The sequence below is a fragment of the Salvelinus fontinalis genome, chromosome 22 (genome assembly GCF_029448725.1).
Source record: "Salvelinus fontinalis isolate EN_2023a chromosome 22, ASM2944872v1, whole genome shotgun sequence".
Classification (NCBI taxonomy): Eukaryota; Metazoa; Chordata; class Actinopteri; order Salmoniformes; family Salmonidae; genus Salvelinus; species Salvelinus fontinalis.
This window is the reverse complement of record NC_074686.1, coordinates 35,879,229-35,902,549: the sequence shown is the minus strand read 5'-3', so window position 1 is coordinate 35,902,549 and position 23,321 is coordinate 35,879,229. Positions and strand designations below refer to the sequence as shown.

Below are 23,321 nucleotides of genomic sequence, written 5' to 3'. Positions count from 1 at the left end.
AAAATACAGACTCCCAACCATAACTAAAATACAGACTCCCACCATAACTAATACAGACTCCAACCATAACTAACATACAGACTCCAACCATAACTAACATACAGACTCCAACCATAACTAACATACAGACTCCAACCATAACTAACATACAGACTCCCACCCATAACTAATACAGACTCCCACCCATAACTAATACAGACTCCCACCCATAACTAATACAGACTCCCACCCATAACTAATACAGACTCCAACCATAACTAACATACAGACTCCAACCATAACTAACATACAGACTCCAACCATAACTAATACAGACTCCAACCATAACTAATACAGACTCCCACCATAACTAATACAGACTCCCACCATAAATAACATACAGACTCCCACCATAACTAACATACAGACTCCAACCATAACTAACATACAGACTCCAACCATAACTAACATACAGACTCCAACCATAACTAACATACAGACTCCAACCATAACTAACATACAGACTCCAACCATAACTAATACAGACTCCAACCATAACTAACATACAGACTCCAACCATAACTAACATACAGACTCCAACCATAACTAATACAGACTCCAACCATAACTAACATACAGACTCCAACCATAACTAACATACAGACTCCAACCATAACTAACATACAGACTCCAACCATAACTAACATACAGACTCCAACCATAACTAACATACAGACTCCAACCATAACTAACATACAGACTCCAACCATAACTAACATACAGACTCCAACCATAACTAACATACAGACTCCAACCATAACTAACATACAGACTCCAACCATAACTAATACAGACTCCAACCATAACTAATACAGACTCCAACCATAACTAACATACAGACTCCAACCATAACTAACATACAGACTCCAACCATAACTAACATACAGACTCCAACCATAACTAATACAGACTCCAACCATAACTAACATACAGACTCCAACCATAACTAACATACAGACTCCAACCATAACTAACATACAGACTCCAACCATAACTAACATACAGACTCCAACCATAACTAACATACAGACTCCAACCATAACTAACATACAGACTCCAACCATAACTAACATACAGACTCCAACCATAACTAACATACAGACTCCAACCATAACTAACATACAGACTCCAACCATAACTAACATACAGACTCCAACCATAACTAACATACAGACTCCAACCATAACTAACATACAGACTCCAACCATAACTAACATACAGACTCCAACCATAACTAATACAGACTCCAACGATATCGGCCTAAAGGGATGTTCCACCATAGAATTACACAATGTATTCTACTTCTGTGCTTCCCACAGCACACACTGAAGGGAATAGGAAGCACTAATAGGAAAGTGTATGACAAAAGACTAACCAGCAAAATCACCCAGAAGGGAAGTGGACGACCATGTGTCAGCAGATCCTATAGACATTTGGTCTGTGTGGACAGAAGTGTGTTGGGGACTAGGGGGCTGGGGTTAGGACAGGTGACTCAGTGATCCCATCCTATTTCAGTCTATTGCTCACTTGCTTCTGATTATTGAAGTCTAAACTAAAGATGACCTGACAGAGAGTAGAATGTAAAAGGATAGAACATAATAAAATAGAATAGGTTAGAATAGGATAATAGAAAAGGACAGAATAGAATAGGTTAGAATAGGACAAAATAGGATAGAATAGGTAAAGTTAGGATAGAATAGGTTAGGATAGGTAAAGTTAGGATAGAATAGGTTAGGATAGGTAAAGTTAGGATAGAATAGGTTAGGATAGGTAAAGTTAGGATAGAATAGGTTAGGATAGAATAGGTTAGGATAGGTAAAGTTAGGATAGGTTAGGATAGGTAAAGTTAGGATAGGTTAGGATAGGTAAAGTTAGGTTAGGATAGGTAAAGTTAGGATAGAATAGGTTAGGATAGGTAAAGTTAGGATAGAATAGGTTAGGTAAAGTTAGGATAGGATAGGTTAGAATAGGATAGGTTAGAATAGGTTAGGTTAGGTAAAGTTAGAATATGTGAGAATAGGATAGGTTAGAATATGTGAGAATAGGATAGGTTAGAATAGGTGAGAATAGGATAGGTGAGAATAGAAGACACATTCATAACACACAGTTTTGGGACTCACCTTTAAGGTTCTTGGGGTTGTTCTGCTTTGTGCGCGGCATTTTCTTCTCCCCGGTTGGTTGGTTCACTCACTGACACATCTTCTGAAAGGTGGTAGATTCTCTAATGCAGGTAGACCAGCTGGGGGACAGCTGACTCCACATACACACAGTCAGGGACACCCTCTGGGTTCACACACACAAACAACAGAGTGGTCAGCGTTAGCCCAACACACAGCGAAGATCAATAAACACTAAGCAGTCCATGCATTCTTCCGTGTGTGTGTGTGTGTGTGTGTGTGTGTGTGTGTGTGTGTGTGTGTGTGTGTGTGTGTGTGTGTGTGGTGTGTGGTGTGTGGTGTGTGTCAGGGTTCCCGTTAGGAAAGTTTAGCACGGGACAGCTTGACCGCCTAGACAGTAAAACAAATTCAAAATATTACATTTGTATAATAAAATGTGCGAACGACCTGTCTTACAGGCTATTTGTAAGAACACTTTAATTAATAAATAACAAATCACAGCTGTTTTTTTATTTAAATACAACCTAGGCCTCTCAAATTTTTATTTAGCCTAGACATTAATATTTTAATTAAGCCAATTAAAATAACAAAACATGGCTGTCTACGATCACCAGAGCCGGCCTGCCCCACACCCCAGTCAAGCTGCGATTCAGCACCACAGCAGTGGAGAGGCGACTCAAGGCGGCAACAAAATGAAGAAATTATAAAACTGATGTCGGACAATCAAATTCGATAAGTAAATCCAAAGAATTCATTAAAAAAAAAGGTTGGTTAATTGAGAGGAAGCTTATTTTACAATGCTCCTGTGAAACGAGGTGCACGCCATACATGTATCGAGGCAATGGTTTTGTTTCCAAGTGCTACTAAATAAGCACAATTGAAATACACCAATTTCACATGATACACATCATTACTCTACAGTCTATCAATCCATTCCAAATCTTTATAGTCCTACTATACATGAAACAGGAGCGACATATGTTGATCTTGTCGAGGGCGGCAGCAGAACTACTAGGACCGGGCGGACCAACACAATCATGTGCCTCTAATTTACTTGCAGCGGACCTTGGCCTGCTCAAAAGTGAGCCTCTGCTGTTGGGAAGTCAAATCAGTCCAACTCCTTGGGGCAGCTTGCGATTCGATTCAGCCTCGCTACTTTGTCCTCGAGGAGCGATCTTGAAGCCGTCTTTACTCCGTTTTGGAGAAAGGATTCCCTCTCGGCGGGCGCACTGGAAACAGGGATAATCAACATAATATTCGCCAATTTTGCTCAGTCAGGGTACACTTAACTGAAGTCCCTTACGAGGACCTTGCGTCTTTAACGTGGGTAAAAATAGAAACACACCAGATATACATTTTCAAGCAGCTTGAGGATTTATTAGCCTATGAAGTATATTTGCCTTTGAAGTTGGGGCACATCGACTGCTATTTCCATCAATGAATAAAAAGCATTATTTTCCAATGGATTTTTTTTTCTCCCGGACAATTTGATTTAGCTTCTTTTTTAATGGGCAAAAGCTGGCATTTACGGGGTGGGTGTGTGTAGTCTCCTGTCCTATCACTTGGAAGAGAGAACACTGCTGTTGTTGCAACTGTCAGCCTAACCGGTGTCACTTTCTAAATTCTTATTCCAGTCCAAACGTACACGGTCTAAATTCTTATTCCAGTCCAAACGTACACGGTCTAAATTCTTATTCCAGTCCAAACGTACACGGTCTAAATTCTTATTCCAGTCCAAACGTACACGGTCTAAATTCTTATTCCAGTCCAAACGTACACGGTCTAAATTCTTATTCCAGTCCAAACGTACACGGTCTAAATTCTTATTCCAGTCCAAACGTACACGGTCTACATTCTTATTCCAGTCCAAAAGTACACGGTCTAAATTCTTATTCCAGTCCAAACGTACACGGTCTAAATTCTTATTTCAATCTTGGTTTCGTCGGACCAAAGAATCTTGTTTCTCATGGTCTGAGAGTTCTTTAGGTGACTTTTGGCAAACGCCAAGTGGGCTGTCATGTGCCTTTTATTGAGGAGTGGCTTCCGTCTGGCCACTCTACCATCAAGGCTTTATTTGCTGGAATGCTGCAGAGGTGGTTGTCCTTCTGGAAGGTTCTCCCATCTCCACAGAGGACCTCTGGAGCTCTGTCAGAGTGACCATCGGGTTCTTGGTCACCTTCCTGACCAAGGCTCTTCTCCCCCAATTGCTCAGTTTTTGCTCTGATATGCACTGTCAACTGTGGGATCTTATATAGACAGGTATGTACCTTTCCAAATCATGTCAAATCAATTGAATTTACCAAAGGTGGACTCCAATCTAGTTCTCGAAATGTCAAGGATGATCAATGGAAACAGGATGGACCTGATCTCAATTTCAAGTCTCATAGCAAAGGGTCTAAATACTTAAATAAATAAGATATTTCTGTTTTTTTTATAAATTAGTAAAAATGTCTAGAAACCTGTTTTCGCTTTGTCATTGTGGGATATTGTGTGTAGCTTGATTAGGATTTTTTTAAGGAAACTGTTTTTATATATACACTGCTCAAAAAAATAAAGGGAACACTTAAACAACACAATGTAACTCCAAGTCAATCACACTTCTGTGAAATCAAACTGTCCACTTAGGAAGCAACACTGATTGACAATCAATTTCACATGCTGTTGTGCAAATGGAATAGACAACAGGTGGAAATTAGGCAATTAGCAAGACACCCCCAATAAAGGAGTGGTTCTGCAGGTGGTGACCACAGACCACTTCTCAGTTCCTATGCTTCCTGGCTGATGTTTTGGTCACTTTGAATGCTGGCGGTGCTTCCACTCTAGTGGTAGCATGAGACGGAGTCTACAACCCACACAAGTGGCTCAGGTAGTGCAGCTCATCCAGGATGGCACATCAATGCGAGCTGTGGCAAGAAGGTTTGCTGTGTCTGTCAGCGTAGTGTCCAGAGCATGGAGGCGCTACCAGGAGACAGGCCAGTACATCAGGAGACGTGGAGGAGGCCGTAGGAGGGCAACAACCCAGCAGCAGGACCACAACCTCCGCCTTTGTGCAAGGAGGAGCAGGAGGAGCACTGCCAGAGCCCTGCAAAATGACTTCCAGCAGGCCACAAATGTGCATGTGTCTGCTCAAACGGTCAGAAACAGACTCCATGAGGGTGGTATGAGGGCTCGACGTCCACAGGTGGTGGTTGTTCTTACAGCCCAATACCGTGCAGGACGTTTGACATTTGCCAGAGAACACCAAGATTGGCAAATTCGCCACTGGCGCCCTGTGCTCTTCACAGATGAAAGCAGGTTCACACTGAGCACATGTGACAGACGTGACAGAGTCTGGAGACGCCGTGGAGAACGTTCTGCTGCCTGCAACATCCTCCAGCATGAGTCAGTCATGGTGTGGGGTGGCATTTCTTTGGCACAGCCCTCCATGTGCTCGCCAGAGGTAGCCTGACTGCCATTAGGTACCGAGATGAGATCCTCAGACCCCTTGTGAGACCATATGCTGGTGCAGTTGGCCATGGGTTCCTCCTAATGCAAGACAATGCTGGACCTCATGTGGCTGGAGTGTGTCAGCAGTTCCTGCAAGAGGAAGGCATTGATGCTATGGACTGGCCCGCCCGTTCCCCAGACCTGAATCCAATTGAGCACATCTGGGACATCATGTCTCGCTCCATCCACCAACGCCACGTTGCACCACAGACTGTCCAGGAGTTGGCGGATGCTTTAGTCCAGGTCTGGGAGGAGATCCCTCAGGAGACCATCCGCCACCTCATCAGGAGCATGCCCAGGCGTTGTAGGGAGGACATACAGGCACGTGGAGGCCACACACACTACTGAGCCTCATTTTTACTTGTTTTAAGGACATTACATCAAAGTTGAATCAGCCTGTAGTGTGGTTTTCCACTTTAATTTTCAGTGTGACTCCAAATCCAGACCTCCATGGGTTGATAAATTTGATTTCCATCGATAATTTTTGTGTGATTTTGTTGTCAGCACATTCAACTATGTAAAGAAAAAAGTATTTAATAAGAATATTTCCTTCATTCAGATCTAGGATTTGTTATTTTAGTGTTCCCTTTATTTTTTGAGCAGTGTATTTATTTTAATTTTGTTTAGCTCACATAATATAATTATAAAATATGCATTAAAGGCAGGGGTGGGCGATTCCAGTCCTCGAGGTCCTGATTGGTGTCACAGTTTTGCCCCAGCCAACACACCTGACTCTAATAATCACCTAATCATGATCTTCAGTTTAGAATGCAATTTGATTAATCAGCTGTGTTTGCTAGGGATGGAGAAACAGTGTGACATCAATCAGGCCCTTCGAGGACTGGTGTTGCCCACCCCTGCATTAAGGTGTCTATAATAAAATAAATGTGGCAAAAACAAATGTAGACATTAGTGAATGGATTTTAATAGCTCCCAAAATATGTTCTACAATGGTGGGGGAGTGCCAAGATGGAGGTACGGTAGTTTAAATACAGCGCCCCCTGTCGGTCATCTAGTGTATATACAAACAATTGATTCAAAGATACATGTTTTAAATTCTTATTTCAGCCCAAATGTACACAGGCTAAATTGTTACTTCTGCCCAAATGTACACAGGCTAAATTCTTACTTCAGTCCACACCTACTGAAAAAGAAAAGCTCTAGCTAGGTGTGATGGTATAATGTCCGTATGACAGGATGACACTCCTGCGACTGAAATGTGGTGAATTCTGAACAGACAAAAGAGATGTGAAGGCATCTATATCCATATAACTATAAGCCCTGGAGTAACTATCTCTAGTCTGATCTAAACCAAGAGGAGATTGTTTTTGGTAAATGCCTGATTGACAAGTCCATGTCAGATACGCATCCCTGTCCTTCGTTTTGACGACACACGTTCCCGAATGATGAAAGGTGCCAACAATAAGGCCCTGTGTCTGGCGGGAAGTAAGCGCGCCAGGGTGCTATGGCGGTTAGCGGGCAGGGCTAATATCGGACGGATCCTCTTGTAAAAGTTAACACTCCATTGATCATTGCGTCACAATCAGACCTCTGCAAACACTGAAAGGGCAATGTGATCTCGTAGTAGTAGTTGTTTAATTGTATTGCTGCCCTTTACTTTTCTTTTACAGAGGATGATCAGGTCTCCTTTTTTTTCTTTATGCAAATCTGCGCTCTGTAACAACAAAAAAACAGCAGCAAAACCCACGGCAAAGCATAGCACTCTTGCAAATAGGCCTCCAATACACTGCCCTGAATTATATCTATACTTTTCTTTAAATGACTTTATTGAAAATGACAAAACCTTTGAAATATAATGATCTGCATGCTGTTATATAATTTTCCTACATGGCGTTACTAAAATAACCTATTGTAGTATTCATAACAATCAACCTCGTCCAATCCCTTCCACTGAACATTATCTTTCAGCATCACGTCTATGTTCCGTTTGCCAATGTTACATAACAGTCAGTTACTACAACTGTAGGATTTTTAACCATACACTGCTACATGTGCGCTGCCACAGCAATGACATCATTCTCGAAGTCAGTGCAATAAATCGGCGGTGTTGTACATAGCGTCTGCACCAGGTCACCGAAAGAACGACAATGAAAGTCACACAATATAACATGCAGCCCTAGGCACCCACCTGCCTCGCAGAACGAAGGACAGGTCGAATGCTTGATGCTTCAGACGATGCTGCATGTCAGGAGGAGACCAAAGACGTGCGTGTGCGGCGCGCGTGTCAGCTGATAAATATTTGAGGAAACACCCCGAACGAAATTGACAGCTTGATGAGGACGCCACAATGAGCTGCTGAGTAAATGTTGCAGTAGGTCAAACACTGTCCGAATGAAATCCTCTCTCTTGGTCACTAACGGCTGACTCATTCAACACACACCTAGGAGGATTCCTTCCCGTCAGTCACCTTGCAGCATCTTACAGCAACATTGTAGCCGCATGTAAAACAATAGACACGATGTCCTGCATTATGAAATATGAATTTTGAATAGCCAAACCCCTGTCTGTGACATAATCAAATCAGTCTATCCAACCAATAACGGTGGCTTCAAGTGACAACTAAAACAGGTAAACACCCCTGTTTCCTTGTAGTCATTCATCAATGTGCTTTCACAATCCATGTTATATCACATGTCAATCTTATTACCAGGGAACGCAGTCTAAATCAAAAGCAATACGGGAACATCGTATTTTTATGTCTGTAGCAACACATGAACGCGCTGTAACTGAGGGAGGAGTCAGGGAAACCCCCTCGCTCTCTGCAACAGTACAACGGCTGCACTTCCCTAATTCAACAAAATGCGACATTATTTTCAACACTTTGTTTGCCATGTGTTGCGTAACATATAAACACTGGCTAGTGTATCAGATAAATTGCAATAGATAAGTCTTACCTATGGGCGCAAAATAGGCACATTCAGTACACGTTGCGTAGCAAGCGAGATAGTAACATTACACACACCACATTCGAATGCTGCAGACGTCTACACCAAAACAACGATGCTATGGTAAGCAACGACGGCTCTGAAAGTTTGACTTGTTTGGTCCTAAAATTGGACATTCCTTCTTGGCAAACAAAAAAAGCACAGGCGTGAGCTAAACGAAACAAAACAGTGATGGCCTTGAGAAAAGAACTAGCCGAACCAGCTAGAACGTCCCCGACAAGCGTTGGACACGAGCGCCCCGTGAAAACACTGCCAGAACACATCCCGATGCAGACCGAAGTGGCTAACACATTAACGATCAAATAAATAAATATACACAAACTACATTCAAATATACTTACAAGTGCAGTCTTAATATTAATAATTGTCAGGGGTTGCAGGTGTAACACACCTTAACTGTAAGGACAAATTGATTATTTAGTCTCTCTTCTCTCACTTTCTATTGCAGGAAACAGACAGGCCCACTGACGTCACCGGGGGTCCCGTCTCCGCCTCCCAACCACAGGATGTCATCTCCGGGAGGTGTGAGACGGTCGAACTACGAGCGAATAAATTACTGAAAACAATATTACCAAGGCCTTACGTTTTACTTTATACATGCACATTCATTTAAAATGTATATCAACTATGTGTAGATCATATGTACAATTTAAAAACAGTCTAAAATAGTGTTTATTTCAAGTATCGTTTGTCGCCCACCCCCCTAAAGATCTCCCCTTTGCACTGACGGTTTTCCCGGAGGTTCCTTTTTTTCAGGTCACGTTGCGCCCCTACGACTGCCGACCGGGCTTTCCCATGCAGATCTCCCATAGCAATTACTAACCATATAAAAGCCTAGTAGACTTTGGCCTTGCCTGAGGTATTGAGGGTGAGTTTGAAAATCGAAGATTATACAGCTGCTATATAAAAAATGTTGGATACATAGAGGGTGCCATGCAATGATTGCGGTCAGTTTTCCCCAACAATCATAGACATTTAGGGTATTATAAATCCAATTTATTTCAGATTGTTTTCATTTTAATTATATAAAAAAACTAAATTGAATAATACTAGCCTTCTATAATAAATTGGATAAGATGCACCCAGCAAAATACCCCATACTTGAATGCCACTGCTTTGCATTTATGCAAAGAAAGGCTTATGGAATTGTATGCTGCACACATACACTATATATACAAAATTATGTGGACACCTTTTCAAATGAGTGGATTCGGGCTATTTCAGCCACACCCGTTGCTGACTGGTGTATACAATCGAGCTCACAGCCATGCAATCTCCATAGACAATATTTGGCAGTAGTATGGTCTTACTGAAGAGCTCAGTGACTTTCAACGTGGCACTGTCATAGGATGCCACGAATCAGTTCATCAAATTTCTGCCCTGCTAGAGCTGCCCCAGTCAATTGTAAGTGCTGTTATTTTAAAGTGGAAACATCTAGGAGCAACAACGGCTCATCTGCAAAGTGGTAGGCCACACAAGCTCACAGAATGAGACTGCCGAGTGCTGAAGCACGTAGCGTGTAAAAATTGTCTGTCCTCGCTTGCAAAACTCACTGTCGTGTTCCAAACTGCCTCTGGAAACAACGTCAGCACATATATGTATATAAAACTATTTTTAAAAAAGAAGCTCCCGACGAACAGTTATTGTGCTGACGTTGTTTCCAGAGGCAGTTTGGAACACGACAGTGAGTTTTGCAAGCGAGGACAGACAATTTTTGGAACATATATATATAAATATATATATATATATATATATACAGTTGAAATCGAAAGTTTACATACACCTTAGCCAAATACAATTAAACTCAGTTTTTCACAATTCCTGACATTTAATCCTAGAAAAAAATCCCTGTCTTAGGTCAGCTAATATCACCACTTTATTTTAAGAATGTGAAATGTCAGAATATTAGTAGAGTGAATGATTTATATCAGCTTTTATTTCTTTCATCACATTCCCATTGGGTCAGATGTTTACATACACTCAATTAGTATTTGATAGCTTTGCCTTTAAATTGTTCAACTTGGGTCAAACGTTTCAGGTAGCCTTCCACAAGCTTCCCACAAAAAGTTGTGTGAATTTTGGCCCATTCCTCTTGACAGAGCTGGTGTAACTGAGTCAGGTTTGTAGGCCTCCTTGCTCGCACACGCTTTTTCAGTTCTGCCCACAAATGTTCTATAGGATTGAGGTCAGGGCTTTGTGATGGCCACTCCAATACCTTGACTTTGTTGTCCTTAAGCCATTTTGCAACAACTTTGGAAGTATGCTTGGGGTCATTGTCGATGTTGCTTCAATATATCCACATAATTTTAATTCCTCATGATGCCACCTATTTTGTGAAGTGCACCAGTCCCTCCTGCAGCAAAGCATCCCCACAACATGATGCTGCCACCCCCTTGCTTCACGGTTGGGATGGCGTTCTTCGGCTTGCAAGCATCCCCCTTTTTCCTCCAAACATAATGATGGTCATTATGGCCAAACAGTTCTATTTTTGTTTCATCAGACCAGAGGGCATTTCTCCAAAAAGTACGATCTTTGTCCCCATGTGCAGTTGCAAATCGTAGTCGGGCTTTTTTATGCCGGTTTTGGAGCAGTGGCTTCTTCCTTGCTGAGCGGCCTTTCAGGTTATGTCGATATAGGACTCATTTTACTGTGGATATAGATACTTTTGTACCTGTTTCCTCCAGCATCTTCACAAGGTCCTTTGCTGTTGTTCTGGGATTGATTTTCACTTTTCGCACCAAAGTACGTTCATCTCTAGGAGACAGAACGCGTCTCCTTCCTGAGCGGTATGACGGTCCCATGGTGGTTATACTTGCACACTATTGTTTGTACAGATGAACGTGGTACCTTCAGGCATTTGGAAATTGCTCCCAATTACTTGTGGGGGTCTAAAAAACAAAATCGGAGGTCTTGGCTGATTTCTTGTGATTTTCCCATGATGTCAAGCAAAGAGGCACTGAGTTTGAAGGTAGGACTCAAATGATGTCAATTAGCTAAACAGAAGCTTCTAAACCCATGACATAATTTTCTGGAATTTTCCAAGCTGTTTAAAGGCACAGTCAACTTAGTGTATGTAAACTTCTGACCCACTGGAATTGTGATACAGTGAATTATAAGCGAAATAATCTGTTTGTAAACAATTGTTGGCATAATTACTTGTGTCATGCACAAACTAGATGTCCTAACCGACTTGCCAACACTATAGTTTGTTAACAAGAAATTTGTGGAGTGGATGAAAAACAAGTTTTAATGACTCCAACCTAAGTGTATGTAAACTTCAGACTTCAACTGTATATATATATATAGAGGGAGAAATAAAAGCTGAAATAAATCATTCTCTCTACTATTATTCTGACATTTCACATTCTTAAAATAAAGTGGTGATCCTAACTGACATAAGACAGGGAATTTGTACTTGGATTAAATGCCAGCAATTGTGAAATATTGAGTTTAAATGAACTTGGCTAAAGTATATGTAAACTTCCGACTTCAATTGTACATATTACACATTTTACAGACACAATCTATTTTACAACAGTTATATTTTGTTTGTTTTTAGTCCTACCTCTATTTCTGATGTCCATCCGGTTTGATTTCTATTTGTAACTGTGCTATTTCACAAAAGTTCTGAACCTATATACATTTTACAAACCCTGTATGTTTAACATTGGTTATCTTGTTGTTATTTGTCCCACCCTTCAGCTCCATTCAACCCCTCCCATCTATCTCTTAGAACCATCCATTTTGGATTTCTATTTGCCATATATTTTTCAACTGTACTGTGATGCTTCACAAAAGTACTGAGTCTTTCTATTCTCATAGCTTCTACAGATTGTACTGAATTGGGTTTCCATGGCCGAGCAGCCATACAGAAGCCTAAGATCAACATGCACGATGCCAAACGTCGGCTGAAATGGTGTATAGCTTGCCGCCATTGGACTCTGGAGCAGTGGAAACACGTTCTCTGGAGTGATGAATCACGCTTCACCATCTGGCAGTCCGATGGAAGAATCTGGGTTTGGCGGATGCCAAGAGAACTCTACCTGCCTGAATGCATAGTGCCAACTGTAAAGTTGGTGAAGGAGGAATAATGGTCTGGGGCTGTTTTTCATGGTTCAGACACAGCCCTTAGTTCCAGTGAATCGAAGTCTTAACACTACAGCATACAATAGCATTTTAGACGATTCTGTGTTTCCAACTTTGTGGCAACAGTTTGGGGAAGTCCCTTTCCTGTTTCAGCATGACAATGCCCCCGTTCAAAAAGCGAGGTCCATACAGAAATGGTTTGTCTAGATTGGTGTGGAAGAACTTGACTGGTTTGGACAGAGCCCTGACCTCAACCCCATCGAACACCTTTGGGATGATTGGAACGCCGACCTCACTAATGCTCTTGTGGCTGAATTGAAGCAAGTCCCCGCAGCAATGTTCCAAAATCTAGTGGAAAGCCTTCCCAGAAGAGTGGAGGCTGTTATAGCAGCAAAAGGGGGACCAACTCCATATTAATGCCCATGATTGCGGAATGAGATGTTTGACCAGCAGGTGTCCACTTACTTTTGACCATGTAGTGTATTGTGTCTTTTGGATAGTCTGCCTTCTACTTCCTCATTTACCCTGAAGAAGGCATAGTGATGCTGAAACATTGGTGATTTACCCAATGAATTACTAGGAGTTTATATATAGAGTGTGTGACTGTTTTTATTTTTATAGCTTATGTTTTTTTCGCTGTTAGTCAGCACCTCTACATAAAATCATTTTCTCTGGGTGTGCACCAGCTCATGTTTTTTTTTTATTTGCCCATTATTTTGTAAAAAAACATGACTTACCAGCCTACATTTTAAATATTTTATCTTACAACAAAATGTGTTGGCTATTGATGTCCACATCAGGTTAAGTCAATTAAGCTACTATGAGAATTGTATCTATAAATGGGAGATTTATCTAATGGCGATATACTCTACTTCAACATAGTTGGAAAATCTTGGTACTGTAATAGATTGAGTCACAGTACCCCATTGTCGGGCTGATGCTGAAGAGGAGACATGAATCCATCAGCAGATGCTGTTCTGTTTTAATAAGCTATGCCTGTGTGCCTCGAATCATGACGGCTGCCACTGTGTGTTTCCACTATGACACATCACCTAATGAAAAAAGTCACGGTATATTTTTATGCTAAGAGAAATAGCTCACTAACGAACAATGCGTGGGAGATGTGGCAGTTGTTATCTGTGAAACAGATTGCCCACATAATTGCCGCACTTAAAATGACACACTATTGCTTACATAGCGCACTTCATGGTCAAAAGTATTGCATTATGTAGGAAAGACGGTGTCCTTTTGGACAAAGACTGGCCTGTACTGTATGTATGTGAGGGATATTAAGGATGGTACGATGGCACCCCAGTGAATGTCTCATTTTTAAGGGCATGCTGCACAGGCCAAGCTATTTTGCCAGGAGGAAATACTGTGATCAAGGTAGATCTTTTTCTCTGGACTGGACCTAATTGGATCTTCACACATTTGCAAAATGTATATAACGAAATGTGTTCACTGTGCGAATAGCTGTTCATATGTCTTGATTTTTGTCATTGTTGCTTTTTGGTCTTTTAGAAAACTTAACAAGACAGTTGAAATATATGAATGACTCCCATTGTTTCAAATTGTATTTTTATAACGGTGGCCAAATTGCATCAAAAGAAGAAGTAGGAAGGCATTCCCTCTTTCTACAGTCAGTGCCCTGTCACACAAAGAAGCTCAGCAGAGTTTGATGGTACACTTTCTGACGTCACCGCTGTCACTAGTCACAGTGTGTGGTCAGTCATGACTTCCACGGAAAGGTGGTTCGGTCCTGTGAGAGCACCTCACCATCACATCTCAGACTACCTGTAGAGTGGCAACTCCTGGACGTTACTCACCCATTATGACTCACATTGTTCCACTGCACACAACATGCACCAACATAGCCCGTTCTGACCAATATAAGTTTGGCAAAGATTTAACGTTTATGTGGGTCTCTTTCTTGACCTTCTCTTTCTGGACCTTATTTGAGTGTGAATATAGTCACACATGTGACTAACACTAAATGTGTTTCCATGACCTTGTCCATGACCTTCCATGACCTTGTCCATGACCTTCCATGCATAATAATGTCATCATTTGAATTATTAGGGGAGAAAAAATGAATTGATCTTGGTATCTACTATTAAAACGTGTAGGCTATTAGGAGTTCAGTAACACAGCTTACAGAAGATGTTAATTCAGCACAGATACGATCTAAACTCCCACACGTCTGCCTCATTTTCTCTCTATAAGAATCATTTGCATTCACCACTCTCTTCCCACCCACAGAGCTAGATGTTTTATTATTGTGGAGGAAGAGAGCATGAGGGTGTGATGTGAAACCATTCATACCACTGCTTTTCTTCCATACTGTCGGTTAATGTGTTGGTTTGACAAGCTACCGCAATACGACAGATGTTGAAAACTTGTTGTGAAGACCTGCCTCTTGTCAGTCTGGATGTACAGATCTAGAAGTCTGGATTTGACAGTAGATATTAGAAGAGATGATCTGTTTTCAGAAGTTTCCAGAAGCATTGGCGTGTCATAACGACTCCTTCAGCAGAACTTGCGGGTCCTTTTGGGGGACAGTCTTGGTTTAGCCAAGTCGCAGAGAAGCAATCTGCATAACCCAACAAAAGCCCCATCCTCTTGTAGATAGACCAGAGTGGCAACTTACAGGCTGGAGTCACACACTGCATGGCACCCTATTCCCTATATAGTGCACTACTGTAGTTGGACCCTGATCAAAAAGAAGTGCACTATATAGGGAACAGGATGCCTCTTGGGACTCAGCCACAGTCTGATTTGGAAAGTTTGAGAGTCATCCCTCGTATCCGGTCCACAAGACTGACCCATAACCTGCCTCAAGACCAGAAGCCACAGCATTCCAAGGCTTGGTCAATGCCACCTCATGTTCTAATAAAAAGCGCATTCTGATTGTGTTACAGAGGGGGACTTCTTCAGCTGCCTCCACAGCAGTCATAGCGATTGGGTTATTAATAAACTGAAGTGGTTTTGGTTAAAAAAAAGTGCAGCTGCCCTCCAGAACTGTCCTGCAGAACAATGGCCTCTTATGTGACTGGACTGAGAAGAACACGGGCACTTGTGGTTTGGGCCTACTACCCCCGAACTTACGTCCTAAATGGCACCCTATTCCCTACGTAGTGCACTACTTTTGACCAGAGCCCTGTGCACTAGGTAGGGAATAGGGTGCCGTTTGGGAAGCGTACCATGTTTCAGAGTTTTATTTTTTTATTTTCAGATATTAATTGAATAGATACGAACAAGTCCTCAAACAAACTAAACTTTCACAGAGGAAGACTTGCCTATAGGCTGCTCATTTTCCTTTTAGCACGTGTTTTTCATAAGGTACGTACAGTATATATTTATGTCGTAATTGAAGTATATAGGTCGAAGTGCTTTCATTAATTTCAACCATCCATTTTCCAGTGCTATAGATCTCAAAGCGATTGGCCTCACTTGAGTACCGTACCAGAGGGTCGGGGTGACAGCCCAGCACATAACTGGGAGTGAGCTCCCAGCCATCCAGGACATACATGCCAGGCAGTGTCTTAGAAAGGCCTGAAGAATTACTATTATTATTATTATTTATCCTGCTATCAGTCACATTCTCCTAATCCATGACTACCTCAATACCCCAGTATCTCTGCACATAGTACATACTGTACAGTACATTCAGAAAGTATTCAGACCCCTTGACTGTTTCCACATTTTGTTACGTTACAGCCTTATTCTAAAATGGATTACATCGTTTTTTACTCATCAATCTACACACAATAGCCCATAATGACAAAGCGAAAACAGGGTTTTAGACATTTTTTCAAATCTATTAAAAATAAAACAACTCATATCACATTTACATAAGTATTCAGACCCTTTACTCCGTACTTTGTTGAAGCACCTTTGGCAGCGATTACAGCCTCAAGTCTTTGTGGGTATGATGCTACAAGCTTGGCACACCTGTATTTGGGGAGTTTCTAAAATTCTTCTCTGCAGATCCTCTCAAGCTCTGTTTGGTTGGATTGGGAGCATCGGTGCACAGCTATTTTCAGGTCTCTCCAGATATGTTCAATTGGGTTCAAGTTCGGACTCTGGCTGGGCCACTCAAGGACATTCAGAGACTTGTCCCTTAGCCACTCCTGCGTTGTCTTGGCTGTGTGCTTAGGGTTGTTGTCCTGTTGGAAGGTGAACCTTCACTCCAGTCTGAGGTCCTGAGCACTCTGGAGCAGGTTTTCATCAAGGATCTCTCTGTACTTTCCTCTGTTCATCTTTCCCTCGAACCTGAATAGTCTCCCAGTCCCCGCTGCTGAAAAACATCTCCACAGCATGATGCTGCCACCACCATGCTTCACCTTAGGGATGGTGCCAGGTTTCCCCCAGATGTGACGCTTGGCATTCATGCCAAAGAGTTCAATCTTGGTTTCATCAGACCAGAGAATCTTGTTTCTCATGGTCTGAGAGTTCTTTAGGTGCCTTTTGGCAAACTCCAAGTGGGCTGTCATGTGCCTTTTACTGAAGAGTGTTCTCTGTCTGGCCACTCTACCATAAAAGTCTGATTGGTGGTGTGCTGAAGAAATGGTTGTCCCATCTCCACAGAGGAACTCTGGAGCTCTGTCAGAGTGACCATCGGGTTCTTGGTCACCTCCCTGACCAAGGCCCTTCTCCCCCGATTGCTCAGTTTGGCTGGGCGGCCAGCTCTAGGAAGAGTCTTGGTGGTTCCAATCTTCTTCCATTTAAGAATGATGGAGGCCACTGTTTTTCTTGGGGACCTTGAATGCTGCACAAATGTTTTGGTACCCTTCCCCAGATCTGTGCCTCAACACAATCCTGTCTCGGAGCTCCACGGACAATTCCTTCGACCTCATGGCTTGGTTTTTGCTCTGATATGCACTGTCAACTGTGGGACCTTATATAGACAGGTGTGTGCCTTTCCAAAACATGTTCAATCAATTGAATTTACCACAGATGGACTCCGATCAAGTTGAAGAAACATCTCAAGGATGATCAATGGAAACAGGATGCAACTGAGCTCAATTTTGAGTATCATAGCAAATGTAAATAAGGTATTTCTGTTTTTAATTTTAAATACATTTGCAAACATTTCTAAAAACTGTTTTTTGCTTCGTCATTATGGGGTATTGTCTGTAGATTGATGAGGATTGAATTTTTAAAAATCCATTTCAGAATAAGGCTGTAACGTAACAAAATGTGGAAAAAGGGAAGGGGTCTGAATACTTTCCGAATGCACTGTATACACCTCAATACTCCACTATCCCTGCACATTGCACATATCTACCTCAATACTCCACTATCCCTGCACATTGCACATATCTACCTCAATACTCCACTATCCCTGCACATTGCACATATCTACCTCAATACTCCACTAGCCCTGCACATTGTACATATCTACCTCAATACTCCACTAGCCCTGCACATTGCACATATCTACCTCAATACTCCACTATCCCTGCACATTGCACATATCTACCTCAATACTCCACTATCCCTGCACATTGTACATATCTACCTCAATACTCCACTATCCCTGCTCATTGTACATATACACCTCAATACTCCACTATCCCTGCACATTGTACATATCTACCTCAATACTCCACTATCCCTGCACATTGTACATATCTACCTCAATACTCCACTATCCCTGCACATTGTACATATCTACCTCAATACTCCACTATCCCTGCTCATTGTACATATCTACCTCAATACTCCACTATCCCTGCACATTGTACATATCTACCTCAATACTCCACTATCCCTGCTCATTGTACATATCTACCTCAATACTCCACTATCCCTGCACATTGTAGATATCTACCTCAATACTCCACTATTCCTGCACATTGTACATATCTACCTCAATACTCCACTATCCCTGCACATTGTACATATACACCTCAATACTCCACTATCCCTGCACATTGTACATATCTACCTCAATACTTCACTATCCCTGCACATTGTAGATTTGGTACTGACCCTGTTTTAGCTTCCTCTCTGATTTGTCCTGTGTTTCATTTCATTAGTTATACTATTTTGATATTGAACACTGGACTGTTGGTTAGGGATGTCACTTTACTTGTGCATGTGACAAATAACACTTGAAACATAAATTCACAATAATAATCACTGTCTTCCAATGATAAGAGCTACCATTAACACACGACACGGCAACAGTTTTCTATTTAAATGCCGTTGTATCTGAAACCACTGAAACAAACAGCTGTTAGGATCCCTATCAAACTATTCAGCATGTTCAACCAGGGCTGCCGCTTGCCGTGCGTAGCTGCTCCTGTTGTTGTAAATTACGACGTCATGAACGTCCACTACAGTATTATATAATTTGTTTATAGAGAATTGTCTTTTTATCGTGTCCCTGCTGCACTGCTGCAGGGTTGTTTGAGGGAGCGACTGTACACTCCACGCCGGAGTAGACGTGTGTATGGATTTAAAGCTAACGTGATCGAGCTGTCTATTTCCATCTATTCTCCACAGAAGGCACTGAAGGGACGGAAAGAGAACACACTGCTGCTGTGGGCGCTTTGTTTACACAGTGTCATATGATGTCACATAACTGAGGCTGTTGCCCAGACAACACTGACTCTGACTTTACCTGGTCATGCAAGAGAGAGGGTATTTTTTGGCCACATGACTGACTGACTGACTTATTGCTTATCCAATAGATATATACGCCCGTAATGAGGTGGCAGCTGTCTCTCTCTCTCTGGTGCCCTGAAATGTTATTCCTTAGAGAGACTTTATGGATACCAGGGGTTGAGACACCTCTAGTGTGATGGTTGAGATGCCTCACGTGTGATGGTTGAGATACCTCTAGTGTGATGGTTGAGATACCTCTAGTGTGATGGTTGAGATACCTCTAGTGTGATGGTTGAGACACCTCTAGTGTGATGGTTGAGATACCTCTAGTGTGATGGTTGAGACACCTCTAGTGTGATGGTTGAGATACCTCTAGTGTGATGGTTGAGATAGATACCTCACGTGTGATGGTTGAGACACCTCTAGTGTGATGGTTGAGATGCCTCACGTGTGATGGTTGAGATACCTCTAGTGTGATGGTTGAGATACCTCTAGTGTGATGGTTGAGATAGATACCTCACGTGTGATGGTTGAGATACCTCTAGTGTGATGGTTGAGATACCTCTAGTGTGATGGTTGAGACACCTCTAGTGTGATGGTTGAGATACCTCACGTGTGATGGTTGAGACACCTCTAGTGTGATGGTTGAGACACCTCTAGTGTGATGGTTGAGACACCTCTAGTGTGATGGTTGAGATACCTCACGTGTGATGGATGAGATACCTCTAGTGTGATGGTTGAGATACCTCTAGTGTGATGGTTGAGATACCTCACGTGTGATGGTTGAGATACCTCTAGTGTGATGGTTGAGATACCTCACGTGTGATGGATGAGATACCTCTAGTGTGATGGTTGAGATACCTCACGTGTGATGGATGAGATAACTCTAGTGTGATGGCTGAGATACCTCTAGTGTGATGGTTGAGATACCTCTAGTGTGATGCTTGAGATGCGTCAAGTGTGATGGTTGAGATAGATACCTCTAGTGTGATGGTTGAGATACCTCTAGTGTGATGGTTGAGATACCTCTAGTGTGATGGTTGAGATAGATACCTCTAGTGTGATGGTTGAGATAGATACCTCTAGTGTGATGGTTGAGATAGATACCTCTAGTGTGATGGTTGAGATAGATACCTCTAGTGTGATGGTTGAGACACCTCTAGTGTGATGGTTGAGATAGAGACCTCTAGTGTGATGGTTGAGACAGCTCTAGTGTGATGGTTGAGATACCTCTAGTGTGATGGCTATGATACCTCTAGTGTGATGGTTGATATACCTCTAGTGTGATGGTTGAGATTCCTCAAGTGTGATGGTTGAGATACCTCTAGTGTGATGGTTGAGATACCTCTAGTGTGATGGTTGAGATGCCTCTAGTGTGATGGTTGAGATTCCTCAAGTGTGATGGTTGAGATACCTCTAGTGTGATGGTTGATACACCTCTAATGTGATGGTTGAGATACCTCTAGTGTGATGGTTGAGATTCCTCAAGTGTGATGGTTGAGATACCTCTAGTGTGATGGTTGAGATACCTCTAGTGTGATGGTTGAGATACCTCTAGTGTGATGGTTGATATACCTCTAGTGTGATGGTTGAGATACCTCTAGTGTGATGGTTGAGACACCTCTAGTGTGATGGTTGAGATACCTCTAGTGTGATGGTTGAGATTCCTCTAGTGTGATGGTTGAGATTCCTCTAGTGTGATGGTTGATATACCTCTAGTGTGATGGTTGAGATACCTCTAGTGTGATGGTTGAGATTCCTCACGTGTGATGGTTGAGACACCTCTAGTTTGATGGTTGAGATGCCTCACGTGTGATGGTTGAGACACCTCTAGTGTGATGGCTGACTGGTGTCATACTGATAAAAACATTCAACAACTACATGTAGGGGTGTCTGAGGGATGTGATTGTAATGCATGTGTAATGGTCGACGGGCTATTTATCTGCCAACCAGTGATGATAAAGGAATCATCTATTAAATAAAAATAAATCCATCATGAGGGAAGTTCATGTTGCGTCTGTGTGGGAACAATATTACAGTATTTTCAAATCATTTTTGAATGGGATTTTATCATATGAACCTGCAGCCGCATTGGTCCTCTTGACATGTTATTTTACGACAAAAATACCAAATGTGGAACATTGTAGCATAAAAAAAAAAACTCTGGGTAGCCTAACCTTTGAGGGAAATGTGAGGCATGTTCTTGTTCAAGTCACATACAAACACGTGATATCACTGGTAACAATGTGAGTCCATTCTCATTACTCTGTGTGTGTGTAATACCCACTAGAAGATGGACTCGAGGTCACAGGCACTCTGGTCCTCCTGAGCCGTACAATAACAGTACCCGGCTTCCCCACAGAATAAGCTGTCTCTTTGTATTCCAGGGATCATCACTGAGGGCTCTCTCTATAAGGTGTTCGCCTGTTTATATAGCCTACCTTGTGACTTTAGTCCTTACCATCTGGCTTTCTCTTAATATAAGTAGACGCCTCCCTGTTTTCAATCGCCATGGCTGCGCTTTCTTTCTCCTGCTCTGCCTGTCTAGCATTTAATGAAATAAGAAATTATGTGCCTTTTATTCTCTGTGCTTCTCAAAGAGAGCAGTCAACTATTCACTACTCACTTATTGATTGCTGTGCTCTCTCCAGTATCCTTGATAGATTCGAGTTTCAACATTGCTGCTCTCCGAACATCCATAAAAGCAACTTGTGGAGGTTGGAAATCCTGTAGTCTGTATTAGACATCTTCTTATCTGGCCCAATGGCTTGTGTTTGAGCAGGGCTGTCAGTTTCAGCCACACAGAGAGAACTGTTACGATGTGTTCTGGATTCGCCGTACTGGATGCTATGTGTTCCAAATTACGTTGGAGTGTCTGTGTGTGCGCGTGCATGTGTGTGTGTGTGTGTGTGTGTGTGTGTGTGTGTGTGTGTGTGTGTGTGTGTGTGTGTGTGTGTGTGTGTGTGTGTGTGTGTGTGTGTGTGTGTGCGTGCCTTGTGTGTGTGTGTGCGTGCCTTGTGTGTGTCTATGGTTTTGCTATTGCAAGAGCTTTTTGTTCAGAAGAAGCCAATGATTGGTCTTTAAGGGGTGTGCCGACAAGCACAAATCAAAATAACTACTCCATCCACAGGCACTGAGCCACACAGATACAGAGATTCTTATCAACGGAATGGGTCGGGGGGGGGGGGGGGGGGGGGGGGTTAAGACTTAACGGCTGGCGGAACAGCTAGATGAAGTACAGTGTCCTCATGTGATCTATCATAAAGCTGTAGGTTCCACTGCCAATGCAATGAATACACGATGACACGTCTGAGAGGACCTGCCTACTTTGTTTCTGACCTCAAAACATGCTCGGAATCCTTATGTAGCCTAATAAAGTGCTCGGAATCCTTATGTAGCCTAATAAAGTGCTCAGAATCCTTATGTAGCCTAATAAAGTGCTCAGAATCCTTATGTAGCCTAATAAAGTGCTCGGAATCCTTATGTAGCCTAATAAAGTGCTCGGAATCATTATGTAGCCTAATAAAGTGCTCGGAATCATTATGTAGCCTAATAACGTGCCTGGAATCCTTATGTAGCCTAATAAAGTGCTCAGAATTCTTATGTAGCCTAATAAAGTGTTTGGAATCCTTATGTAGCCTAATAAAGTGCTCAGAATCCTTATGTAGCCTAATAAAGTGCTTGAAATCTTTATGTCGCCTAATAAAGTGCTCAACATCCTTATGTAGCCTCATAAAGTGCTCGGAATCCTTGTGTAGCCTCATAAAGTGTTTGTAATCCTTATGTAGCCTAATAAAGTGCTCAGAATCCTTATGTAGCCTAATAAAGTGCTCGGAATCCTTATGTAGCTTAATAAAGTGCTCAGAATCCTTGTGTAGCCTCATAAAGTGTTTGGAATCCTTATTTAGCCTAAAAAGTGCTCAGAATCCTTATGTAGCCTAATAAAGTGCTCGGAATCCTTATGTAGCTTAATAAAGTGCTCAGAATCCTTATGTAGCCTAATAAAGTGCTTGAA

General features: G+C 42.1%; 1 protein-coding gene across 5 annotated transcripts in view; it reads right to left on the bottom strand.

Moving 5' to 3' along the window:
- Positions 1-22,140, bottom strand: part of LOC129820258 (zinc finger protein 40-like) — a 133,767-nt gene extending 111,627 nt beyond the window's left edge. Inside the window, exons 1-2 of one of the 5 annotated variants that reach the window (XM_055877302.1) lie at positions 21,933-22,140; positions 2,160-2,322 (exon numbers count right to left, since the gene is read on the bottom strand). In XM_055877302.1, the coding sequence (XP_055733277.1) occupies positions 2,160-2,199 (40 nt within the window). In that variant the 5' untranslated portion in view covers positions 2,200-2,322; positions 21,933-22,140. The other 4 variants (XM_055877297.1, XM_055877299.1, XM_055877301.1 and 1 more) reach the window with 4 other exon arrangements.
- Between the last annotated feature and the right edge of the window lie 1,181 nt (positions 22,141-23,321).